Genomic DNA, 25,853 nt, shown 5'->3' on the forward strand with positions numbered 1-25,853 from the left:
GGAATCTTGCAAACATTAGTTCCATATGGACAGGGCTGTTGTGAGACGTACATTATAGGATGTAATTTGGATTCCCCAAAAGCAGAGACTGCAAAACGCATATTGTAGACAAATCACTTGTACACTGTTGAATAGATGGTACACTGTGGTAGCCCAACACACCATAATGACCTTTCTATACCGACCAGGGGCGTAACAAACACCCCCGCAGCCCCCACGGTGCGGGGGAGCCCCCAGTCTTCAGTATGTGAAGGGGGCCCCCTCAGTTTATCTGTGCAGAGGTGTGTGTGACTTGCTCTAAAGCAGCTGCAGTGTGCAGCCTGCTCTGAGCTCCTCCCGCTGACCCAGGACTGAAGAGAAACAAAGTAACAAGTTACATTGTTTCTCTTCAGTCAGAGCCAAGCCCCGAAAAGGGATGGGGGTGGGGGCCCTCAGAGAGAGCATTCACCGCAGGGTACTGCTCCTCTGAGGCAGCACAGAGCTGACTTGAGCCAGAGAAAGTTTCCAGCTCCAGAAACAGGATCTGCTGGGAGGCATTGGAAGCAGGGGCGTAAGTAGTGCATGGGAGCCCCCAGGCTTCCCTACACTTGAAGGGGCCCCCTCGGCCCCACACTGATGTGAGTGCTGAAGCACAGGCCTGAGCAATCCATATCAGTTTTGTTTAGCTTCAGCCTTTCTTTGGGCAGGTAGCAGGGTTCTGAAGATCTTGCACACAAAAAAGAAACAGTTGCAATTTATAGTTTTCGTTTCTTGAGCGCTGGGATGGAGAAAGAAAGAGTCTACAGAGCAGTGACCAGGGGAGGTCAAAGGGAAGTTCAAAGGAGGAAGAAATTCTGGGAGGGAGAGACAGATGATAGAACCCCTGCCCACCCACCCCCCAGGTGCAGGCGGCCCCCGGGAACCCTCAGCCATGCACCTTGCTTGTCCTGATATTCAGCAGACAGTAACTTGCTCTGTTCTTTGTGCAGAGACAGTGGGATAAGTTGATACTGCTCTGAAGAATTGTAAGTAACACTTTATTGTTACATTTTAGGAAGCCACTGATTCTACAGGAAGCCAGGCCAGTGTTTTTTAATTGCAGGAGAGGGTGAAGGGCTCTTGCAGAAGGCCTGGATGGATGACTAAAGCAGGATCCAGTGTTTGACTGCGGACCCTCCCACATCCAGCCTGCACCCTCAGTAAGAGTCCATTATCAGAGTCAGACTACAGAGGTGGCAAGCAGCAAAGAGCAAAAGGGTCTCATGCGTCCTGCATTAGCCTTCTCCCCGGCCATGTTGGCATCCTTCAGCTGCTGAAGGGCTGTGATTCCTGGGGATTAAAGAAGTAGTGAGGCTAGCGCTGGACTATCTGGTGTCCCCCAAGCAAGTGAGACCACCAACAGCCCCTTTCTTTCTACCTTGATGTAATAAAGAGAGGCATGGAGTAACTGGCAGGCCTGGGGATATTGGGCCGATACCATAGCATTCATTATGCCTCACCTCCTGGTCACACCAGACTTAACAAAACCCTAGAATCCCCCACTGGGGCCCCTACAAGTACTGAACAGAGGCAACTGTTTTAACAATGCCTGACAGCGGATGGAATCGGGGTAGGAGTGACTCCTTGCATTGCTTGGTCCGGCTTTTCAGAGGTAGGTTCTGCCCCCCCCGACCAAAGTGAGATCTGACCAAGTAAATGCACCTTAGGATTTCCAACCTCAAGCAGAATTACATTTAGCGCAGATGTGGATTGCACATGTTGCTCTGGTCTGAGGATGGAAACGAGAACCAAGTCAGGTTCAGATCCTGTGACTCTGGAAGTGGCGCTGTTGGCTCAGACTGTCAGTGTCTAGGTTTTGTAGCAGGGTGGCCCTTTGGCTCAGAGCCCTGGCCTGCAGCTCTATCCCAATGATCCTCTGAATAATGGACATTGCACCTTTTACATGTATGTTTTTCCTCCATAATTGTTGAAAACTGGGTGAGAAAGATGGGACAGCTTTTCTATTTTTCAAACTGCACTAAAATGAGTGCACTGCACTTCCTTAAAATGTATGTTTTTCGTGTTGTAGGAAAGCACTGAAAACTTGTGTAAAAGCTCTCGGAGCTCTGCTACTCTAAATAAAGCAAACATTTAAAATACCATAGTCACGCTGCATTCAATGTACTTATTCCTTGTGTCTTCCCATCACCTTGCAAATCTCTACGCCCAACACAATATCCCTCTTTTTCCCTGTTGGTTGCCTCACTTTTTGTTCTGTGGGTTACTTGATCTCTGTTATCTCCTAACATGTAGTTTCCATCCTGCTTTCTTTCCTGCCCTCTCTCTAGCTGCTACTATGATGTGCTGTTCTTCTGTGATTCTTCCATATAGTCCCTTTCACGCACTGTGAATGACCCTCATTTCAGGTAATCTTACTCTCTCGACAGCATCTGCTCAGAGGTGGTAACTCTTGACCCTCCAAACCCCAGTCTCTTTCTAGCTCTTTTGTTTCTTTATCTGTTTTTCCCTTTCTTGTTTTCTTCTCTTTCCCATAAATATCCCTCCTTTCTGTCCTTACCTCTCTGACTTGTTTCTCTCACTCATTCCCTTATCTCTTTGGCAACTGTCCTGACTTTCTAAGTAGTCTTTCTCTCTCTTTATCCCTCACTCTTTCACCTACTCTCTCTCATACGCATTATTTAAGAGTGTTCCTCCATTACTCACTAACTCTCAATACCCACTTTTTGTTATGACTGTCCTTCTCTATCTCCTTTTCTTTCTCTTTCCTTGACTGTATCATCTTGCATCCTCTTTCAGTCTCTCTTTCCTCTTATACATCCATTACGGCCTGCTGTCTCTTGCTATTGGACCACTTATTTTCTTGATACTTCTTTCCTCCTGTATTGTTTCTTGTCAATGACGGCCACTCTCTCCCGGCACTCTCCACCTCTCTTTCAGCTGCCTCCTCTTTATGAATGCCTTTGGTCTAACTATGATTCTAACTCATGCTCTGCGATACATCTTTCATTATGTAACCTTGATTGTTCATTTTTGTTTACCCCCTCCACTCTATTCCCTTGTATTAGTTCCTTGGCTCATCTGATTGGTGTTTGGAGCGTTGCGGAATAAATGAGTGTGTCAGTTAACTGTCACTGTGCTTAATACCACTGTGCACGTGCAGCGGGCCCCTGCCCTGAGACAGGCCCAGACTGGCAGTACCTGGGGTTTCCTGGGACCGGTTTTGTTACGGGGGAGATTTTCTTATTGGCGATCTATATTACATCAGGCCACCTGACCCATCCAAGGTGTTTGGCGCGGCCTACATGCCAGCTTTAGAAGTAGCAAAAACAACAGTTGATGGACAGAATGCAGAACAATGTCATACATTCAGACCGGTGCAGACCGGTTTTTCAAATGTCCATGCATCTTCTTTTTAGCTTGGGTTATCTGTGTGTCTGTCCATGGCTGGTCATTTGGCACTGTAGCCGATGTGCTTTTAGAACTGTCAGCTCTAAAACCTACACTTGTTAAAATTCAGCAGCCACTTGAAATACAAAGTTTCTCTTGCTACTTTTTCTGTCTGTGCCTCCTCTGAAAGAAATGCAAACGTTGAGTCTCTCAGGGGTGTCCAACATAGGTCTAGAAGAACCGGATCCATGCAAGATATTCAGCTATCCATGTGCTATGTAAACAAATGCAATGTAGAGTCATTTTATGTGGATGTCTTCTTTTTGGATATCCTAAATATTTGGCAAGGGTCCGGCCCTCCTGGACCTACCTTGGATGTCCCTGTATTTTCTACAGTGCAATGTCTGTCTTTCCATCATAACGCAGTCTTGATGTGGTCCTTGTCATTGCTAAGGTGCAAAGGATTAAAAAATACACAATGTAGCTATTTTGAGAACAACTGCGTAGAATTCTATGGTTTGCAACCAAGTTAGTATTATGTAGGTTTAAATACACAAGCTACCATTGACTGTAATATTTATTAGAAAGAGATACTTTCTCCAGCATGTGTGTGTTCTTGACACCACACTGCCGCACTAGCAGTGTGGTGTCAAGAACACACACATGCTTCCTGTCACACACTTCCTGTCAATGGCATGGGCTGCACTAGCACTAGCCCATGTTATTGGCAGGAAGTGTGGGTGGGCATATTTATTATATAGATTTGCGGTGGCTGAAAGTATTGATAATGTGGTCATAACAGTAAGAAGCATATTAGTAAGATGAATTTTATTGACATCATATTTGATTAAAAAAATAAAAAAACATGTGACCATTTTTCAGAAAAGCTGTTTTTTTAATATACTGATTGAAAGAATTGAACCACCTTATAAGAGCTGCTATGTCATGTATGTTTGGTTATGTTATAGTGAAATTGCATGATATGTTATGTTGTACAATAGTATGGTGTGCCAAGTTTTTCTATGTGTTACGTTGTTATGCTTTTATATTGTGTTATGTTACCGGGCTGTGATACGGCATACCATTGCTGATTTAAAGAGTGCTGCAGGCAGATAGTGGTCTACTTAAGTGCACTAAGACACACAAGGGAAGGGGGTGGGCACAAGAAGGTTTATACAGCCAGCTCCTTGCGTGGATGAAGGGCATCATCCGGCAGTTTTTCAGCTGCATCGCCTCAGTCTTCGCGGGCAGTGCCAGTTCCTTTGAGGCATATTTCCACCTGAGCAGGAAGTGGACCCAGAACCTCTTTGCATTCTTCCTCTTTGGGGGTTCTGTATTTCTCTTCTCAAGGAGAGGTGGCGGGAAAGCGTTGCTTCTATTGGGATGTTTTCAGTGTCTGGCAACCCCCAGTTGTGCAGGCTGCTTTCCAAATGAGGCTTGATGGGAGGTAAGCTCAGCCTGGCCTTTTTCCTCTCTCCTGATATCCTGCTTTCAGTTGGGTGTTGGGCCCGGCACCGCAGCTAGATAGGACCCTCGAGCAGATGATTGCTCTGGCTCAGCTCTTCTTGGTGGGATCCTCGAGACCAAAATGAGCCAGACTTCCATGTGGCTTCTGTCTGCCACCCACGCTCTCCCCTCAGGTGCCACACATTACAGACAAAGCAGTGACCTTTGATGGAAAACGTGCAAAAGAAAGACATACAGATTTGGTAGTGCTTCTCTGGTGTATTTTTTATGTTCTCTGTAAGAACGTGGGTATGACTGGGTATCCCGGTGCACTGTAAGATCGTCATTTACTATGTTTTAAAAGTTAATACATTTGAATATACAATGAAAAATATGTTGTATATTGCACATTTTTTGCCATTAAAAAAAAACATTATTAGGGGAGAACCACCCCCCAAGTCCACTTGCAAAAGTCAGGCTGGCTTGCTACGTACCATAGAGGTACTGGTCTGACAAAATATGCCAGGGCTGCTTTGGGTTCCCAGTCTGGCCCTGGCCTGAGAGCTCCTGACTGGGTCCAGAGCATGGGGGGCCCCTTCCATGTACCTTGCAGGGGGGCCCCCTCAAGTTTCGTTACGCCACTGATACCGACTGACCCCATACTCGACAATCTAGACTTCCCAGCGGCACTAGGGGTGACCACTCACCCGCACTGCAGGGAGGGAGACTGTAGAATGATATTAGGCATGTATTTGAAGCGGGAAATCATATCTTCTTTGGACTGTAAAAAACATACCAGCTTCCGGACAGAACGCTTCCGGTACCAAAAATTACGACACTGGATCCTTCACCCCCAATTAAAGGCAGTGGTGACCCGTCCACTGACAGAGGCCGAAAAACTCCTCACATCATACCGGGAAATTAATGGGTGGGTCTCCATCATTTACATGCATCTAAACGCTACTCAAAACGTCAAACACCTGGTCTTATATCAACACGTGGACAGGGGTACTCCAACACACCATGTGCACACATAGATGGGAAAAACTGCGGAGGGATAATTATAAGTAGAACTTCTCAGTTCGTCACAGGGAGTCACCCTTCAAAAAAATGGCAGGCTGGACCATACACCAGACAAACTCCACAAAATTTTCCGAAAGACCATGACCAATCTGTGTTGGAGAGGGTGCGGAATGGTGGGGATCCACTCCATGTCTGATGGACCTGCCCAAAGTAACAACACTTATGAAAAGAAGTCTTATCCACTATTAAAGGCAATGCAGGAGTCACATTGCCAGCTGACTGTACTAGGCCCGGCCCAGAAGGCCGGTAAGGTGGTGTGCAGAAACACTGGTGGCTGATATACCAGTTACTGTGAATTGCGAGGATGACCACGGCCAAACATTGGAAATAGACAACGACTCCTGGATGGCACACATGGTGTTGTCATATTTGGGACACAATAGCAACTGAAAACGTCAAAGTTCACATAGATAAGGACGGAAGCAACATTATGACCACTTGACAGCCGGTACTTTTATATATGGATGACACGCGAGGTGCGCTGGCCTGTCCACCGAGACTACAAGCATTGAATTTGTTCGGCTAGGTCTCAAGAGAGGATTCCACCTAATGACCGATAGAGTAAGTTGTGGGCCATTACACTACTATGATACTGTAGGAGGGTGAAAGGGACTTTACAGTGGAGATGTTTTCTTTGTTGGTGCGTCTGTTTGTTTCTATTCATACACAATGTATACGAACTGAATAGAAGCTGTATTTTTACTACCAAAAAACCAATAATCTACATTTGGAAAAAAATAGCGAGATAATACTGCCACAGAACAGATGTATTCGTTACTGTCCTTATTGATTCTTATTTCATTGACCTGAGCACAATGAAAGACTGACTGCACCCTGCAGAATCAAAGCATCTGATCGTGCAGGCAAACATCACTGCAGTGGATTACAGGAAATCCATTTTTGTGATTGGCAGGATAGAGTCCATTGTGATCCATTGTTGCAATTTCTAAATACAAATAAGTGTCCTTAGATAAAAACTGATTTTGTAAACAATATTTAATTCTGAATATCATAGTTTCCATTGGCAACATTAATGAGGGGACCAATTTTATGTTCTTAGTTATTCTGAGGATTTTTTCAATAATAAAAATTGCATTTTGACTTTCACCAACACGACAGCAAGCAAACTCTTTTAGCTCATCCACATGCCTGGCCTCTCCATGAGACGTGAGGTCAGCATCCATACTGGAGGATAGAGTCGGTAGTAGGGAGCCCTTTACGACCCAGGCTTCCAAGTCGTAATCTCCATCCATATTTGTAGGTCCCTTAAATCAGTGACTGGTAAAGTGTAGGTCCGGAACCCTCATTTACAAAGAGCTATATTCCCACAAGTAACATTCAAAGAGCTATATTCTCAGGAGTAAAAAGTGTGCATGTTGAGTACACCCATCAGCATGTATTTTCTGAATCTGCATTCCTGCATGACTAGGTTGTAATCTCAGTCTCTTCACTTGACAAAAAATGTATGTGGTTATGGGCAAATAATTTTATCTACGTATGCCTCAAATTGTAAATACCCATATTGCAATGTGTAAAGGTTTAATGTGGAAACATGTTGCACTACCATTTCTCTGGCTCTTGAGTACGGTTGTTCTTGGGGATCGTCACTTACCACTGGTGTCTGAGGGTATCAGGTATGATTGTTGTGTTCTAGTGAGAGAACCAGTTTATTTCCTTTGCACACTTTATTCTTTAATTGGAACTAGAACAAACAGTCAAGATTTATCCCAGTGGTTGTTGGTTCTGAAACCTGACATTGTATAACACAGTAATCAAAGCAAACACAATGAAACTTTTCAGGCACTCACCCCCAGTCACAGATCTGGGTTGAATGCATCATCATTCTTTAGCTCACTTCGCCACCTCAGTTCAGACCCAGCTATATGCAAATCAGTCTTGACCCTGTGCCTCAAGGGAACAGTCCAGCCTGAACTGCCAAGCCAGGTCTTCCCTGAACCGGAAACAAGCATCCTCGGACCGGTTTCTGGGTAACACCCTTCATCAGCCAGTCTAGCTTGAATCCAGTGGCAAAGGGAGCAAGGGACCCACGTCTGGGCACACCCTGCCAACTTAGGGTGAATAAAGCAAACACAAGGAGAGAAACGTTTCAGCGCTCCTTCCATCATCTCCTTGTGTTTGCTTTGTTTGCCCTAAGTTGGCAGAGTATGCCCAGACATGGGTACCTTGCTCACTTTGCCACTGGATTCAAGCTAGCCTGGCTGATGAGGGCTGTTAGCCCGAAACCGGTCCCAGGATGCTTGTTTCCGGTCCAGGGAAATTATGACTTCAATCTACTTCATCTCAGTAACTGTAAGGGCTAGCTAGTAAGATCTTTCAAATAGCTCTAGAATTTAGTTGATCAGTCCCAGACATTAGCCAAAGACCTATGGGGAAAGGTGTCCCTCTCATGCTAAAAAGGGTGATTCAGACTCTCGCAAGTTGTGGAATTGTATGGGGTGAGTTAGAGTGATGCAGACTTGATACATTTTGTTTTAGAATGTTACCTGCACCAGTCTCGGACTGGCCTATAGGGCAGTCTGGCAGTGCCCACTGGGCTGGTATGAGGGATCCCTGTCTTGGTGAGTTTTTTTTAGCAGTTTGTGGGCCTGTTTTATGGTCTGGTGGGATGGTTTTCACTGTTGATTTTCCTGATATTAGTACAAGCATTGCCTGCAGCAAACAAAAATGCATGCAATCTCCCATACCTTGCAAAATCTGCATGCTGCATGTCTTTACAAGTTCAAAACTAGCCTGATTTTCAAATATATATGGTTCACTAATGGCAGCCACTTTTATTTTGGTACCCAGGCCTATTTTCTGTCCCAGTACGACCCTGATCTGCACCTTCATAACCCTCTTAAAAAGCAGATATCTTTTGATTGGCTCTAGCCAGATGAGCTGCAGCTCTCTGCGGCTCCTCGCCATCTCACTTCTTCAAAGCGGCCTCCATTCTGGTTTAAGCTGAGCCTGGCTCCCTGTCCTCCTGCTCAGAGGTCTGATTCCTTCCACCTATCAAACCTTCTTCTTGTATCAAGCAGTAGGACTTCCTGGTCAACTGCCCATCTGTGGTGGTGCATTAAACGTCTCACCAAGTAAAGGTAAAAACAGCGTGTATCTCAAACTGGAGGCATAGGAATGAAGCTTTGGCCATTCAGGTTGAGTGAGTGATAAGTTCAAAATTCATAATTCCAAACAACCGTAATGGGGATCATCCTTGCAGCCTTTCGTTCTGGGCTTTCACAAGTGGGGAAGAGCAGTCTTTGGCAGAGCATGAAGTAGGCAGGTCAGACTGAACCTGCACTACACCTCTATTGTTTTCTATAAAGTCTGACAAACCATTTGAAAGTGGGAGATGATAATTGTTGAAAGGCTCAGTCACAATAGAAGTAATATGATAATGTGTAAACTTTTTATGTCTTGTTATAATTAATTTCTCTATATTTTGTGGGAAAACATGCAGTTCTGATCAGTGTTTAATTGCTTACGTTATATTCACAGCAGAATGGTGTGAATTAATTATTCCTTTCTCTGTAATTGTTCCGCGAACAGCATCGCAACCCCTCCTAATCATTTTCCTAATTTGCTCCAAAAAGCTTCTGGTTTGTTCACAAATAATTCTTATTTAATCTGCTAATGTCCCTGTTTCTCTCAAACATTCCTTGCCACCATCATCATGATCTTGGTTTTCTTCCTGAGTGTCTTTCATTTCATTTCCACAAATCCTTGTTTTTCCTTCCAAAATTCAGTGGTGTTTTCAATAAATGCCTATGGGGTGTCATCCACGTGTCCCATGTTTTACACCGCATGTTGCACATTTAAACCCAAATTCCCTAGCTCTCCTTCTAAATGTCTGTGTCCTTCATGAATGGTCCTGGGATTTCCTCTCCAGAGTATATAGCTTTCCGACACCTACATGGTAATAGTTTTTTTCAGAATGTTCCTCATTACCCAACAGGCATTTCTTAAAAATTGGCCCTTGGTTATTCTGAAATGTCTTTGATTTTACTTAAAAATGTTCCTAGTTTTTAATCGTAACTGGCCTGGGTTGCAAGTTCAAATTCCAGTAAAGCAGGCTCCTCCTTTCAAACTTCCTAGGCTGACAGCATGAATGCTACCGAATTGCATAACAACCACTACACGAGACAGATCAAGAGATGATTTGGTGGTGTGTGCCTGCTACGTGAATTGTTATTGCTATTTTTGAATGCTCTGAAGTGTATGTATTTGCCAGGGATGGCCAGAGAACTTACTGATGTCCTTCTTTTAGGATTCAGTTCCAGCACCCAGCTATGGAACAGGATTTTATTTCTCTGATGAGGCTAAACTCACAAGGTCTGAGCTGCAGATTGTATCTACCTTTAACAAGGATGAAAGCTTCCCCAGACTGGGAGTGGACATGGCAAAGAGTCTTATGGATCAGGAACAAAGTAGAGGTAAAGGATTCAGAATTATACTATTAAAATGGTTGACACTCGTGGATCTGAAAAGATACTATTAGAATGGTTGACGCTCTAGGATTTGGAATGATACTATTCGAATGGTAGATACTCTGGGTCTAATGCAAAACACCTTTTGCCAACCCTAAATTCTTCATAAGTGCTCCAGACACTCAGAGCAAGGCATGCTACCTTTACCCTGCAGTCTCTTCCCCAAGTTGCCTTTAACCGCTGTTTTTACTATGCAGGTAAGTACAACATAGGTAAGTACATTTAATAGTTTTTTTCCTTTACCATGCATATTTTACCGCGCAGTACTTTACCACACAAGTATGTGTATATATGTACATTTTATAATAACATTGTTTTTATAATATTTTACAAACAGGTGGGTTAGGTGCGGGTAGAGGTAAAGGTGATTTTAGGGCTAAGAGTTCAGTACAGGTAAAGTGAGGTAAGGGAGGTTTTAGGATTATGGGGTGGGTAGTTGTAAAGTGAGGCACGGTTGATTTCGAGTTTAACGGTGGGTTGAGTTAAGGGTGATTTAAGGGTTAAAAGTGAAGGGAGGCAAATGTGATTTTACAGTGGGTAGTGGTAAAGGAAGTTAACGGTGATTTTAGGGTTTGGGGTGGGTATAGTTAAAGTGAGGTAAGGTGATTTTAGGGTTTTGAGGTGGATAGAGGTAAAGGGATGTAAGGGTGAATTTAGGTTTAAGAGGTGGGAAAAGAGATACATTGAGGTATGGGTGATTTGGTGATTTAGGGTTCAGAACTGGTTTAAAGTGACTTTATAGTTAAGTGAATATGTTAGTGCCAGCATAACATTTTGAACCAAAAAAAACACACATTTTTTTTTTTTGTTAGAGTTTTCTTTACGGTTAACTAGACCCAAGACATCGAGTATCAGAGTGCTTTATATGAGCACTAGTTTCGTTACAGAAGGACACATTCATTTTGGTAGACACAGGGAGATTTAGTGATTTGCCCAGAATCACAGGATGTTGAGCGTCGTTGCCGAGATTCGAACCCGGTTCCCCAGCTCTAAGGTTGACTGCTCTAGCCGTAAGGCTATATTCACCAGTTATAGTTATCAGAGCTAACTGTAACCTACGCCCCACTATGCACTGCTTAAGAACTTGTACATCACTCGTGACGTGTTCTACGACATTATTTATGACATCACAGATGACATCACAAATTACATCATTGATGATGCAGCTATTTATGCGTGCTCCCTACGGGCAGAAACAATATGTGATCTGAAACCAAACACAAGTCTGCCTCCAGTCGGCGGGAGCATCTTTTACTCTCTCACTACCAGGGAGCAGACTGACATGTTTGCTCCCATTTGGGAGATTTAAAAATGCTCCTAGCAGAATGGAACAAACATGTTTGCTCCCATTTGGTAGGAGATTCAAAAATGCTCCTGGCAGAATGGAGCAAACACATGTTTCCCTGCCCTCGCTGGTGCGGGCAGGGAAACTGATGTGTCCCGGGGGTGGGCTTCCTGTGACACAGTAACTGAGCCAGCCCCAGGGGATGGGGTCCCCGGGGACTTTAACATGGAGGGGCCATGTGACGCCCCTCCCTTAAAACTTTATTTTGGCACTGGAGGATGGGCTCCCCAGGGGCCTCCTTCGGCTCGGAGATGAGGCCGCGCAGCCCCCTTCCGTGGGATCCCCATGGCCTAACAAGGGGAGGGAGGGAAGTTGCACACCCCTCTCCCTTTAATGCATTACGCCCCGGCAGATGGGGTCCCTGGGGCCACCTAAGGCACGGGGAGGAGGGGGATGCTGCCCCCCTCCTCTTTCATTTAGATTTTGGCCCTGGGGGATGGAATCTCTGGGGCCTAACCAAGCTTGGGGAGGAGGGCCGCTAGCCCCGCTCCCATTAATTAATAAATTAGGCCCCTTGGGATTGGGTCCCCGGGACCAACATAGATTGGGGAAAGGGGGCCGGGTGCTCCCTCGCCTTCACTAGTATACCCATCCCTGGGCGATGGGTTCCGCGGGCACGAAATCAGCTCAGGGAGGGGGACACGTGCCTCCCTCCCCTTCATTAATATACGCAGCCCCGAGGGATGAGGTCCCAGGGGCCCAAATGGGCTCAGGGAGGGGGGCCCTACTCACGGATCCCTTACCAAATATTTACATTTTAAAATGGTGAGTGTCATTCTCTTTTTTTCTGCGACCTTTATTCTGCATCTGCACCTCCTCAGAATTTCTTACTCCTGGGCCACTCTTGCTACAATAACTTGTGCTACTGAAACTAATAAAGGACTAGTGTTATGGGTTGATGAGGAGTTTCCTACAACCGGGTTGTAATTCTTGTAGTGACAAATACTTGGTGGTAACAATGAGGTGTGGAGCTGTGATTGATGGTTACCATTACACATAGGATTTATAAAAAAGAAAATGCCATTGAAGTTTAGCAGTGTTTGTGTTTTAGAGATGGTGTTAGAGGAAAATCTGCCCCTTTTTTTCTCCCAAATACTCCAGAATTTCACATGGTTGATTATATGTAATACTCAAAAAAAATTCTATTGTGAATTCTAAACAATCAAAGTCTCTGTAGAAGCAGAGTGACTCAAACTGCAGCATATTTTGCAGGTTCATACTACACAAATTGAGTAAAAGCAATTTGATTCAGTTTTTTTGGTAGAAGATAGGATGAAACAAGCTCTGTCTACGAAATTGTTTCTGCAATAACACACAAAATTGAAAACTATATAATCCCAGCACTCCCAAAGTCACCGTATACCAGTTTACTAGTCATTACTTCCATAGGCTACAAATTGTGAAACCACAACCTGGTTTTATGCATTTTTGTGTGTCACACTTACATACATGCCAACATTTCAGAAGAGCAAAGTGGGAGATTTTTTTAAAAAATCGGGAGAATGGGGCCTTGAATCGGGTTACTGGCATGTATGGGCTTTGGAAGTGTGCTTCTGCAGTGTCGGACATTTGAAACGCAATTGCACGTTTTTTTCTTCATGGAGCGCAATGGCAGGCAGAGAGGGGGTGATGCAAGTGTTGTGCACTGGCCTGGCAGGTTGCTGGCAGTGCATACACCACCCCTCTCCCCCCCACCCCCCTCGTGTGTGGCAGCCCGGGCTGAAACAGCTTCCCGGGCACGCACACAGCGCCCCCGGGTACTTCACAGGTCTTTTAAAGACCATTCGCTTGTTAATGAGGCTTTGTTGGTTTTTAACCCCCTCTAGAGCCCCTGCATCCCCACTCTGACTATTGCTGGAAGAATTAGCACCTTTCACAACACCAAGCCCTGTCAGCTGAAACCCTGAGGAATCGGGTTTCTGGACGCTTGAATTGGGAGGCGGGAGACTAGCCTTGAAATCGGTAGTCTCCCGCCTGAATCGGGAGGGTTGGCATGTCTGCACTTGTATAAAGAGTAACGTACTTTTCCTTACTATTTCCCATATGCCGACCGTCACCTTGGCTCCTTGCGTCCATCTATCCTACATCCACGAGAACAACCTCACAGTCACACCGTTCACAACTGAGAGCAGCGGAGATGCCCCGGCGAGGCCCCTCTCCTGTCACCAGCTGTCCAGGGATGTCCCACGCGTCAGAAAGTGCGGGTAAACTTGCTGTGCTGTAGGACGGCTCCACAGCCGTTCGCTGTGATCTCAAACACATCCCAATCACGTGTAAACAGCTGCCCAAATGCACACAGCATGTGGGAACAGACTCCAAGCTAAAATATCCTTTCTCCCCCTTAGGATCAGGTAGCAAGCACGTTGAACAGAGAGGCGGGCGTTCTGTGCCTGGCCTGCACTCTCATTGGGCGCTGACTGCCTTGCCGTTATAGTTTGCTTTTATGCCATAAATGCGATGTTTCCCAGAACGTGGAAGCGTTACAAAGTAAGTGCACATACACAACTTGAAAGCCAAGACCAGTAAAGTAAGATGGGACATGCCGCGATGCTTGCTAAAAACAAGTTCGAGCCGTTTGACTCAATCATCTCCTTCCGGGTAAACATGGGGGCATATTATCAATGGGCAGCGATAATTATCGTTGGCCGTTCATAGCGATAGAAAAATTATCGCCAGCTATCGCTGAATATTATCGCCATGATAACGCTATATTTACAACGCATAGCGCTATGGCGATAATATTTCAGCGATTGCGGTGTAACCAGCGATGTTCCATTGAAAACAGCGATAACATTGCTGATAGGACCCTGTGGTCCTATCTGCATAATCCATATCCCATTAAAAGTATGCCTTAGTCAGGAATTTAACAGGTGTTAAATTCCTGAGTTAAGGCTGAGGTAGCGTGATTTTTTTTATCGCTGCACCTCCTTGTTAATATCGCGAAGCTGCCTTCACGATATTAACATGTGTTGTTTTCACAGCCACGCCTCTTTTGCATTTCATTAGCGATGCGAGGCTGTGAAAAAACGGGCTCTACATCAAAGAAACACGCACAAGCGTGTCCTTGATGATATTGCGATATAATTATCGCCGCTTTTCGCCCAAAAACAGACGCTAAAGCAGCGATAATTATATCGCCAGCCCTTGCTAATATGCCCCTTAGTTTGACCTTTGGCTACCGGCGACAGGAGAGTTTTCATCAATGCACTCTGCACGATTTTTGGTGATTCGCTTCCTAACCCAGCTACTCACGCTTTTGGCCGTTTGCTGCCTTCATTACTTTACATGATGTGCAGTGGCGTAGCTAGGGGGGGATGGTGTGGGCGGTCCGCCCCAGGCGGCACTATTTTGGGGGCGGACCAAGGCATTCAGATAAGGCTCGGCTTGCTTGCGTGGACGTTCGGGGACGGGCAGAGAAGGAATAGGACTCGGGCAATGTCCTCTTCTTTTTTGTGCTGGCAGCTGTCCCCCCCCCCCCATCTTCCTATTATTCCCTCCCTTTCTGTCTTGCTCCTCACTTACTGAAAACCGTGACTTGAAGAAACGGTTTACAACCTCTTTCCTTCTTTCATTTAGCTGCTTCCCTGTGAAATCGATCCAAAAAAGAAAAACACTCTTGCGGGAAATGCCCTTTTTCTGACATTTTTCTATTCCAAAGTGCAGCGGGATGGAGAGAAATAGAAGTTTTTAAATATAAAAAATAAATACATACCTAAATACAGCAATACAGTTGCAAAGTGGCCAGATTGGTTTTATTCACATCCAAATACATCAGCCTCACTTTACAGAGTTTGCCAGTGAAGCGCTACTTTTGTTTTCTAGTCTTTCTTTGAACAGCATTGTTGTCTCCAGGTGGGAAAGTGTACCATTCCTGGAGGTACTGCAATACCTGGCTGATGGGTGGATTGGAAAACAAAATGTGTACCATGGCTCTGTGTTTATGGATGTGGTCTTTTTAAACCATACTGCTTACGTTTTGTAAGGATTTAAGCAATGGACTTTGAAACGGTTCCCTTCAGGGCCCTGTAGTCATGTCCTTAACTTTTCAGGTAAAACCACTCGCTGATTTCTGAATAGTGAGTGAGAGATCGTTAAGGTAACCATGTTGTTTCTGCTTACATTTCACATGCTTTACTTAATCTTGCATTCCCTATGAGTGTTTGCTTTTACTTTTTATTTTTAGGCAGAATATTACTCTTATCAAGTGCATAATTTGAATTGAGCCACATCCAAGTGTTTATAGCGGGCACAATTAGGTTGTAGCTGAAGGCAGTGCGAGTTTCTCTCAGTGGGGCACTATGGTGTTCAGTGGGGGAGAGGATGTGGCACTATGGCCAGAGCTGTCAAATATGGAACTGGGGAACTGGGTTCAGCTTTCATGACCAGTCCACCAGACCACTCTACTGAGGGAGCATATTCCCATGCTAGACCTTAGAAGGCCCCACTAGACCTTAGAAGGCTTGATGTCTTAGCACAAGCAGGTGTAGCCTAGTGGTGTCAATTGTGAGTTAACCTTGAAGGCCTGTCCACCACAATCCATACTGAAGTTCATTTCCAGTCTTGCAGGCAGGCCTACGAAGCAGCACACCCTAGAGCAACAGTGATCCAGTCACTGTGACTCTGTCACTGAGGTCACATGAACCTTGTGCATGTTAGGGAGGTGCGAACGGTGTGACCGCACTTGGTACCTATTTCGGGTGGGTGCGTAGTGTTTGCAAGTATATTATGGTTTAAAAAAAAACTTGCTGCCTCCTTCCTGGCCTCCAGCAATTTTCAGAAACAATAAAAATGTCATAATAACTTTGGTGATTAATGTTCTTCCTAGTGAGAGATCCCAGTTTTGTCTAGTGGAATGGTTGACTCCTGGAAAGGTAACTCAGAGGGTTAATGTGCCTGCTGCAAAGAACATGTACCATGCAGATCACAAAGTGCACTGCTTTAATGGGTGGACCATGATTATTTATTTATTTATTTAGCGATTTGTAGAGCGCCTGGTGACCCGAAGGCATCCCCGCGCTTTAACATTGTAGAGACCAGAGGGGACAGGCAACCTTATTTTGGGAACAGCAACGTTTTTAATTTTTTCCGGAACAGGAGATGGCTGGGTTCCGTCCTCAGAGGGCGAGGAAGTGAATTCCATCCGGAGGAGACTTTTACAGAAAAGCGACGGCCGCCGGTGCGTGCCTTCCTGTATCTAGGGACGTTGGCCAGCCGCTCATTGTCCGAGCGTAGGGATCTGGGGGCTCTGTAAGGGGTGACCAGGTCTCTCAGGATAGCAGGGCCAAGACCATTGAGAAGTTTGTGTGCGGTGCACAGGGCCTTACATTCTACCCTTTGTCGAATAGGGAGCCAGTGGAGGGCCTTGATCGCTGGTCTGGCTGAGGCTCTGGAAGGGAGATTCAAAAGGAGCCGGGCAGCTGCATTTTGCGTGCGCTGAAGTTTTGCCATGGTGGCTTCCGGAGCTCCTAGGTAGACCATGTTACTGTAGTCTAGCCGCGCCAGGATCAGACCTTGGACCAGGAGTTTCCTAGATAGGGGCGGAAGTAGTGGAAGGATCTTGCGGATGGAGCGCATGAGCCCGAAACAGATGCCTGCTGTTTTGACTGCTTGAGTTTTCAGCGACAGCTCGGGTTCCAGCCAGACTCCTAAGGTCTTGATTTCTTGTTTCGGGGTGGGAACTTCCCCGAAAACATCTGGCCAGACCGATGAGGGGATGGATGTCCATTGCTTGCCCAGAAGCATGACTTCTGTCTTTGAGCCGTTTAGCTTGAGCGATGACTCGCACATCCAGTGGTGAATTTCCTGGAGGCAATTCAGTAGGTTGTCTGGGTGTTTGTCAAGGTGTGAGAGAGAGACGACTAATTGCGTGTCGTCCGCATAACTTACTATCTTGATCCCGAAGGGGGCGACGACATCCTCAAGGGGGGCCATGTAAGCATTAAACAAAGTGGGGCTTAATGAGGACCCCTGGGGGACTCCGCTCAGGAGGGGGAGGGAGGCAGAGTGTGAATTGCCATCCCATACCTGGAACGAGCGCCCTGAAAGGAAGGATTCTATCCAAGTAATCGCGGAGCCTGCGAGCCCTGCCACGGCCAGCCGATGGAGAAGGACACGGTGGTTAACCGTGTCAAAGGCTGCGCTGAGGTCCAGGAGGATCACTGCCACTGACCCTCCTGAATCCAGAATGCACCTTGCCTCTTCGATGACAGCGAGAAGGGCGGTATCTGTGCCGTGGCCCGGGCGGAACCCAGTTTGGGACTGCCGCAGAAGGTTGTTCGATTCTAGAAACTGAGACAGTTGCCCATTGACCAGTTTCTCTGCCATTTTGCTGACGCATGGAAGGAGTGAGATTGGTCGGTAGTTTGCCATGTCGGCGGGGTCCAGATGAGGTTTTTTTAAAAGTGCCTTAACTACTGCGCTCTTCCAACTAGGGGGGACCGAGCCTTGAGAGAGCGAGATGTTTATTAGTTCCGTGATCGTGGGCACGATGGCAGGGGATACTGTTTTCAGGAATCTAATGGGGGCGGGATCCAGTGGGGAGCCGCTTTTCATTTTGGCCATGGTTGAGCCTACTTCGTCCAAAGTTACTGCCCTGAAAGCGGTCAGCTGAGGATGCCTGTTGTTTCCTGTAAGGTTGGTAGATGCATCATGGTCCATGGGGTTCAGCAGGCAGGGAGGGGGGAGGGAGGCTAGGATCTGGGCGATTTTGGAATTGAAGTAGGTTGCCAGTTCGTCACTTCTATCCGCTGGGAGTGTGTTGGAGGAGGGGGGGATGGTATTTTCAAGAGCTCTTTGGCGATGAGAAAAGATTCTCTTGCCGAGTTGGTGGAATTTTTTATTCTGGTGTCGTAGTGCGAGGTTTTAGTGATTTTCAGAGTTGACTTGTAAAGTCTCACTGACCTCTGATAGGCTTCCTTGCTGGCGTGCAGCCAGTCTTTCCTCCATAGTCGCTCTGCTTTTTTGCAGTTCTTGCGGAGAGACCGTAGTTCCGGGGTGTACCAGGGGGCTGAACCTAGTTTCCCGTTTTTGTCCTCACGGGATTTTATGGGGAGGATGGAGTCCAGTGATGTGGAAATCCACTCCCTGAATTTACTATCTGCGGTGACCGGATCTTCGGAAGGGGTGGGGGTAGTAGAGTTCAGGGTTGTGGACCATGCCTCCGCGGAGAGTCTGGACCAAGCCCTGTCCCTGGTATAGGTCCTGGGTTTGTGGGGTTTCTTAAAGGCTCCTGGTAATTGAAGAGGGACCATGAAGTGGTCCGTCCACGGGAGGGTGAGGGACTCTTTGGCTTTGAGGGTGGGGATGTTAGTAAACACCGGGTCGAGCATTAAATGACCATGATGAATGGTCATTTAATGTCAGCTGTAGATGATGGATCCCTGAACAGTGTCATGTATGTGCATGTTTGCATTGTGTTGAGGGGATTACCAGGTAATTGTTCACGCAGCTCTCTGATGGATGTCACATGCGGTTTTTCTGGGTCCCCAGCTAGATCATGCAGTCTGTGTGTTCTCTTTTGTACTGCCAGTCACTGCCAGTCACCGGTGTATTCACCTGTGTAGCCTTGGACCATCTCATGTATGTGCATGTAACTTGCATGATCGAGGTAACTATTAGCGGCGATACTATGTGTCTCTCGGTCCTCTTTTAAGTGCTTGCCGTCCTTTTTGCCCAGCAACCCCCCCTCCCAGGGGCGGCAATCTGAGGGATAGCCCCGGACACCACAAGCTCTAGCTACGCCTCTGATGATGTGGCCCCTTGATGAACAACAGCACCGGGCTGCTGTACTTGATTGAGCACCCAGCACATTCATCAAGCTGTTAAACATTTAAACCAGTGCTTGAAATGGAAAAATAGAAGTGCAGGTACTCAGTAGCAGAGTTCCTGCTTGTTTCTGGGAAGTGCCGGTACTCTCCAACTAAAAGTATTACATTTCTCTTGAGAAGTGCCGGTACTCTCCCCTCAATAAAAAAAAAAAAAGTGGCGGTACCGGCCCATTTAAATCACTGGTTTAAACAGGCAAGCACTTATTTACATACAACAGAACTAAAGGAAATGAAGCAAAGAGGGTACTTGCACCACTTATCTGTAGCAACACCTTCATTGTTAAAGATGTGCAGCAAACATGCAAGAATATGATAACATCTCTTCACGTTTAAAAAAAATGTGTTTCATTAACATGCAGAAACTTCACCTCAGGTCCTCTGGTGCCTTGCTAGCTCAGGTCCCCAGAGTGAAGAAAGTTTACTTTGGTGGCAGTTTTTAGGTCGAACCTGGGCAGCGCATGCGTTGCTCTGCAAGACATGCTGTATTAAGGTATAGACATGAGGCTCCCCCCCACTCTCCGCCCAGTTTTTTCATTGGCCGGGGTCATTGTCCATTGTAAACTGTGGCTTTTCATTAGTCAATAGACTTAGTAGTCCCTCCTTAGTACCACCTTTTCCCATTTTGTAACCTCCCATGAGGACATCCCCTGTTACGTGGGCTGTTGCTCGGTAGCCTTTAATTACAGCCTCTGAGCACTATTTTCTCAAAGAGCTTTGTCCTGCCGGCTCTTGCCGGCAGGAAAAGGCAGGACACGCTCTCTCCTTACGCATTTGCAATGCAATAGATCTTGCATTTGTGAGAGTTCAAGCTATTGGCATTGTAAATGACAATGCCCTTTATTTATCTGGTTTTTTTTAAAAACACGTAAATAAAAGGCATTGTAATTTACAATGCCAATAGCTTAAACTCTCGTAAATGCGAGAACTATTGCATTGCAAATGCTTGTTTTTTTAGCTTTCTAGCACTAAAGTTATTGAACTCTCTCCCGCATTATCTGAGGCAATCAAAAATAGAGCTTCTAAACCCTAGTTACCAATAGTATCACAACTTTGGAATCCTCTAGAGCAGCATCAGATACTGATATTGGTCCGATTGATGACGATGACTGGGCGAAGGTGCTCCAGTCACCACGCGAGGCAGTAGTCTTAACCCGACTTCACCTCATCAAGTTCATATACTTACACAGGGTGTATTACACCAGACATCGGCTATGGAGGGTGGGACTGATTGCATCTCCGCTCTGTCTTCGATGTCATGTGGAAGAAGGTACCTTCATACACACAATATGGTCATGTCCAGTCCTAGAATGTTTTTGGTGTTGGGTATTACACTTCCTGGCTGAGGTGCTAGCTTGGGACAACTGAGATCTCCAAAATTAACACTATTGCACAGAACTGACACTTTAGGAGGAAAAAGGTACAAAAGACATTTGTTGTTCCTAGGTCTCACCCTAGCAAAGCGAGACATTGCCCAACTATGGAAAGCAGAGATCCCGCCCGAGTGGCGCTATGGAAAGCAGGTTTGGATTTTTTCATGGAATTGGAACTCCCTGTTGTCATAGCTCGGGGATGCCTGCAAAAACATACCAAAATATGCACAAGGTGGGCCACTTATAGGAACATACCCCTGGAAATGCATAACGAGGCAGAGGATCAACTAGGTACAGAGGTGATAACAGAGATACGAGGATAGAGGGTCTATCAACTCACTCATAGATACATCACGTAGATGCATGACCAAGATCAAAAATATGCACACACTAGGCATAGTTAGAGTTCTGTTTTTATTAGAGCTAATGTACAGGGGAATTTCCTTACTCAGAACACACTTGAGGAACTGAGAAATAATGTTGGTATATGATGTCTGCTATTAAAGACGTGTTGTTGCATGAGACTCAAATACCCTGTACTGTATTCATAAAACAAATAAAATATGTTTAAAAAAAAAAACAGAGCTTCTGTTCCGCAAAAGCTTAACAACCTGACTCTTTTGATAGACTGTCTCCTCCTTTGCCCTCCGTGACTCTTTTGGGAGCTAGATCTGCTAGTGCTGGGACACTTCTGTTGAAGTAGCTATGTGATTTATAAACGTAATAATAATAACTATTATTAGTACATCAAATGATATCACTGCATTGAGAGGCATTTTTTATGAGTGATATTTTTCAAACGGGAACTTAGAAATATGCATGCCTCCCCCCACTACCCGGAAAACAATGCCACTAGTGAGCCAAGGAACAAGTTATATGTCATGTATACTCACTGGGTGACCTAGGTTGGTATTTTACATGGAACAACATTATAGTTTATTAAATCAAAAACTAGAGGAAATTTTGTGCAGCGCACATCCTGAACTCATGTATTACATATTTGACAATGAATGAAGAAAAAGTAGCCAAAGTGAAATAACACAATTACCTAATATCACACAATTTGATCAGATGGGGAAGCCGGCATTAATCCCAGGTTTTCTGGTTTCACATTTTGCAATTCAGCTACTTTTTTATTTATTCAGTTATTATTTTAAAAAATAGAGGTTTAATACATATGAATCCATACAAAAAAGGGAAGACACTTCCATCTTATGACAGTATACATGCATGGGAGAAACTCAGTTGGCTCTCAGTTGACATGCAACATATAACAGAAATCTGGCATTCAATGAGTAATCACCCCATAAAGAGGGTTCAGCAAAACTATCCCCCTTCAACATCCCTTTTCAGTGGGCTCCAAATGTCTCATGAGTTCCGCATGCAGGTCAAGCTACTCATCGCAATATATAAGAGAATCACCCACTGTTTAAGTTTCAGACAACATACTCTACCTTATAATAGCAGGCGATCAGTCTCTTGGGTAACAAAACCGCCAATGCAATACTTTTTTAGGTGAATAGTAGGGATCTGTATCTCCCAATCCAAGAGTGCGACTTAGGGACCCAATGGTACTACACAGTTGACAATGGTGGACAAAACAGATGGTGCCTCATACCAAATATTTTACATCGCACTGCAGGGCCAGGCCAGGTGAAGAAATTTAGCCTCCAGTGACTCAAATCCAATATAATTTGAATCTTGATTGAGAGCAAACTTCCATAGGGACAAAAGAGTATAATAGGTCTTTGCAAGAATATATAATACATAAACTACTTCTCGATTAAATCATACCCATCAGGGCACATCTGATTCTCCAGGTATCTACAGGATTCTCCACCCCCAGCTTTTCCTTCCACCTACATTTGGCTGAATGTTCTGTCACTGGTAGCTCACCTTGAGCTGTACGAGATATGTAGGAAATTAGATGTTTTATGGCACATAATAATTTCACTAGAGTGTGTAGAGTATCATGCTCATAGGGTAAAGTTGGGATGGCTGTCCTGCATGAGGCTTGAAGTGTGTGTAACAGGAATATATCTAGGGGAGTGCAGGGTGAGGTCCCCTTGTAGTCCTCAAGTGTGATGAAGCTACTATTTTTGTATTTATCCCCCCCAGTTTTGGAGTCCCATGATATTTGGGTAATTGTGATATCATCTTAGGGTCATGAGCAGCAGTGGGTGATAATGCAAAGCCAGCCAAGGAACGTAGATAACATCACGCCCAACCTTTTTGACTAGTCTCTTCTAGGCTCGGTCAGTGCAGGTCATGGTGGCTTTTTTGATTTTTAAGTGAGAGAGTGGAGTACCAATCAGGGACCGAAGCAGGTGGGAGCATTCCCATGCATCTCGGCAGCAACACACAGCTCTGGGGGATCCAGCGTTACATTCCTGAGCAAGATCTGAAAAGTTTTGTTGAATCTTTGGTACTCTCCAGACTGGACTACTATCATTCTCACCTTGCAGGCCTCCACAAGGGCCACCTATCGCCTATAAAATCCATCCTCTACTTGGCTGCTCATTTCATCTACTGGGCCAAAAGAAATGACCATATCACATTTATGATGATAACTCTTTGCTGGCTTCCTATTGAAGCTACGACCATATACATGACTGCTTGTATCACCCATAAAGGCATTCGCACTTCCACACCTCGCTACCTAGCAAACAAACTCAAGATATCAGGTGGCTGTAGACCTTCACGAAATGGTGAAAATCCGCTGCTCGAATCTCCAACTGTCAAAAGGGAAAGGCTTATGGTGCAATCTTTCTCAGGTAATGCGACAAGAATTTGGAACTCGCTACCTCAAAATCTTCGTACCACCACCTCTTTCTAGATCTTCAAAATGGACCATAAAATTCCTCTTTCCCAAAGACATTTTTCTCAATAACACTACTCGCCAAGCTCCACACCAGGCATACGCCTTCACATTTAATGGAGTGGCCCTGGCTGTTACATGATACTCTTGAGAGCTATAACAACCTTTCCGCTTTAACTCTGTAAAAATGTAATAAGTAACATTTGGGTTAACGTTCAGAATGTCAGGGAATGAATAGTACAAAGGGATTATGCGGAGATCGTGGTGGAGTCTGAAATTAATATATCTAAGCTTCCATTATTATTTTAAGTAAGTAGGTTTTCAGTGACATTCTGAATCTGAGAAGCATGGGAATAGACCTATGCCTTCCAGGGCAGTAGTATGCGTGGTTTGCTGCTTTGCCTTTCACTGTTCCTAAGAGAGCCACTCTGAGATGAGTTTTGCATCTCTGTGACAACTGAATGTAAAAACGTGATAGTTGGGCCGCTATATTGAACCTCACCCACTGGTAATTACTTTGGGTCTTGCCTCTCATTGGCCAGGAACTTCTGTGGTGGCGAGTTCATCAGGGAGGTGACATGGTTGTGATAGGTATATCACATGTAAGTAATGCATAGTATCTTGAACAGTATTCTTGCTTCCGGGTGAAGCAAGTGTAGATTGATTAGAATTGGTTTCCTTGAACTATCTATGCGGCGCCAATCACCAGCCTTGCAGATGTTGTCTCTGATCACTGCCTTACACCCCACTAAACTCTCAGAACCATATAAAGAGCCTTGCATTTGTTTTTTTACAGGGAGTCATGAAAGATTGGAAAGTTGTATGTGTTTTTTTTGGGGTAAGGCCAAAATGAGCCAAGAAGCTTCATTTTGGATTTACTGAAGTTTGTATTTGCTTATGGGATAGGCCTTGTTGGGCTCCCTTTCTAATAGTCAATTATTGGTAACTTGATGTCCTTGATGTTTTGTCTTCAGTTACAGGTGATGAGGTGGAAACTTGGTATCAAGATCGTTTTGATATTCAGAAAATGCCTGTGGGCCAGAGACAGATGACATACATCAACTTGAGCCATGTCATTCGCTATCACCAGGAAGTAGGCGTGCGGGTGAGGATCAGCCAGCTCTACGGACTCCAGAGTAAGAAGAGATTTAATCTTGTGCTGCATCCCAGGTCTGGCTAAAACTGCAAACAAAGCAAAACCAAAGGAAATGATGGACGGAGTGTTGAACATTGCAAGCACTCACCCCCAGTCAACTGATCTGGGTTTAATCCACCACCGTTCTTTAGCCCACTCTGCCACCCCAGTTAAGACATGGCCATATGCAAATCAGTCTGACCCTGTGCCTCATGGGAACAGTCCAGCCCGAACTGCCAAGCCATGACTTCCCTGGACCGGAAACAAGCTTCCTACGACCGGTTTCTGGCATTTCAGCCATCTTCAGCCAGGCTTGCTTGAATCCAGTGGCAAAGTGAGCAAGGGACTCACGTCTGAGCATACCCTGCCAACTTATGGCGAACAAAGCAAAACCAAAGGAAATGATGGACGGAGTGTTGAACATTGCAAGCACTCCCCCCCCAGTCAACTGATCTGGGTTTAATCCACCACCGTTCTTTAGCCCACTCTGCCACCCCAGTTAAGACATGGCCATATGCAAATCAGTCTGACCCTGTGCCTCATGGGAACAGTCCAGCCCGAACTGCCAAGCCATGTCTTCCCTGGACCGGAAACAAGCTTCCTAGGACCGGTTTCTGGCATTTCAGCCGTCTTCAGCCAGGCTTGCTTGAATCCAGTGGCAAAGTAAGCAAGGGACTCACGTCTGAGCATACCCTGCCAACTTATGGCAAACAAAGCAAAACCAAAGGAAATGATGGACGGAGTGTTGAACATTGCAAGCACTCACCCCCAGTCAACTGAACTGGGTTTAATCCACCACCGTTCTTTAGCCCCCTCTGCCACCCCAGTTAAGACATGGCCATATGCAAATCAGTCTGACCCTGTGACTCATGGGAACAGTCCAGCCCGAACTGCCAAGCCATGTCTTCCCTGGACCGGAAACAAGCTTCCTAGGACCGGTTTCTGGCATTTCAGCCGTCTTCAGCCAGGCTTGCTTG

At 45.5% G+C, this 25,853-nt stretch overlaps 1 protein-coding gene across 1 annotated transcript in view; it reads left to right on the forward strand.

The window, feature by feature from the left end:
• The window catches only part of LOC146858828 (uncharacterized), a 1,229,505-nt gene that overhangs the window by 668,991 nt on the left and 534,661 nt on the right, over positions 1 to 25,853 (forward strand). Inside the window, exons 25-26 of the mRNA XM_085647127.1 lie at positions 10,163 to 10,328; positions 24,716 to 24,877. Of these exons, the coding sequence (XP_085503253.1) occupies positions 10,163 to 10,328; positions 24,716 to 24,877 (328 nt within the window). The remainder of the gene's footprint in view (positions 1 to 10,162; positions 10,329 to 24,715; positions 24,878 to 25,853) is intronic.

Source organism: Triturus cristatus, chromosome 3_2 (assembly GCF_964204655.1).
Source record: "Triturus cristatus chromosome 3_2, aTriCri1.1, whole genome shotgun sequence".
Classification (NCBI taxonomy): Eukaryota; Metazoa; Chordata; class Amphibia; order Caudata; family Salamandridae; genus Triturus; species Triturus cristatus.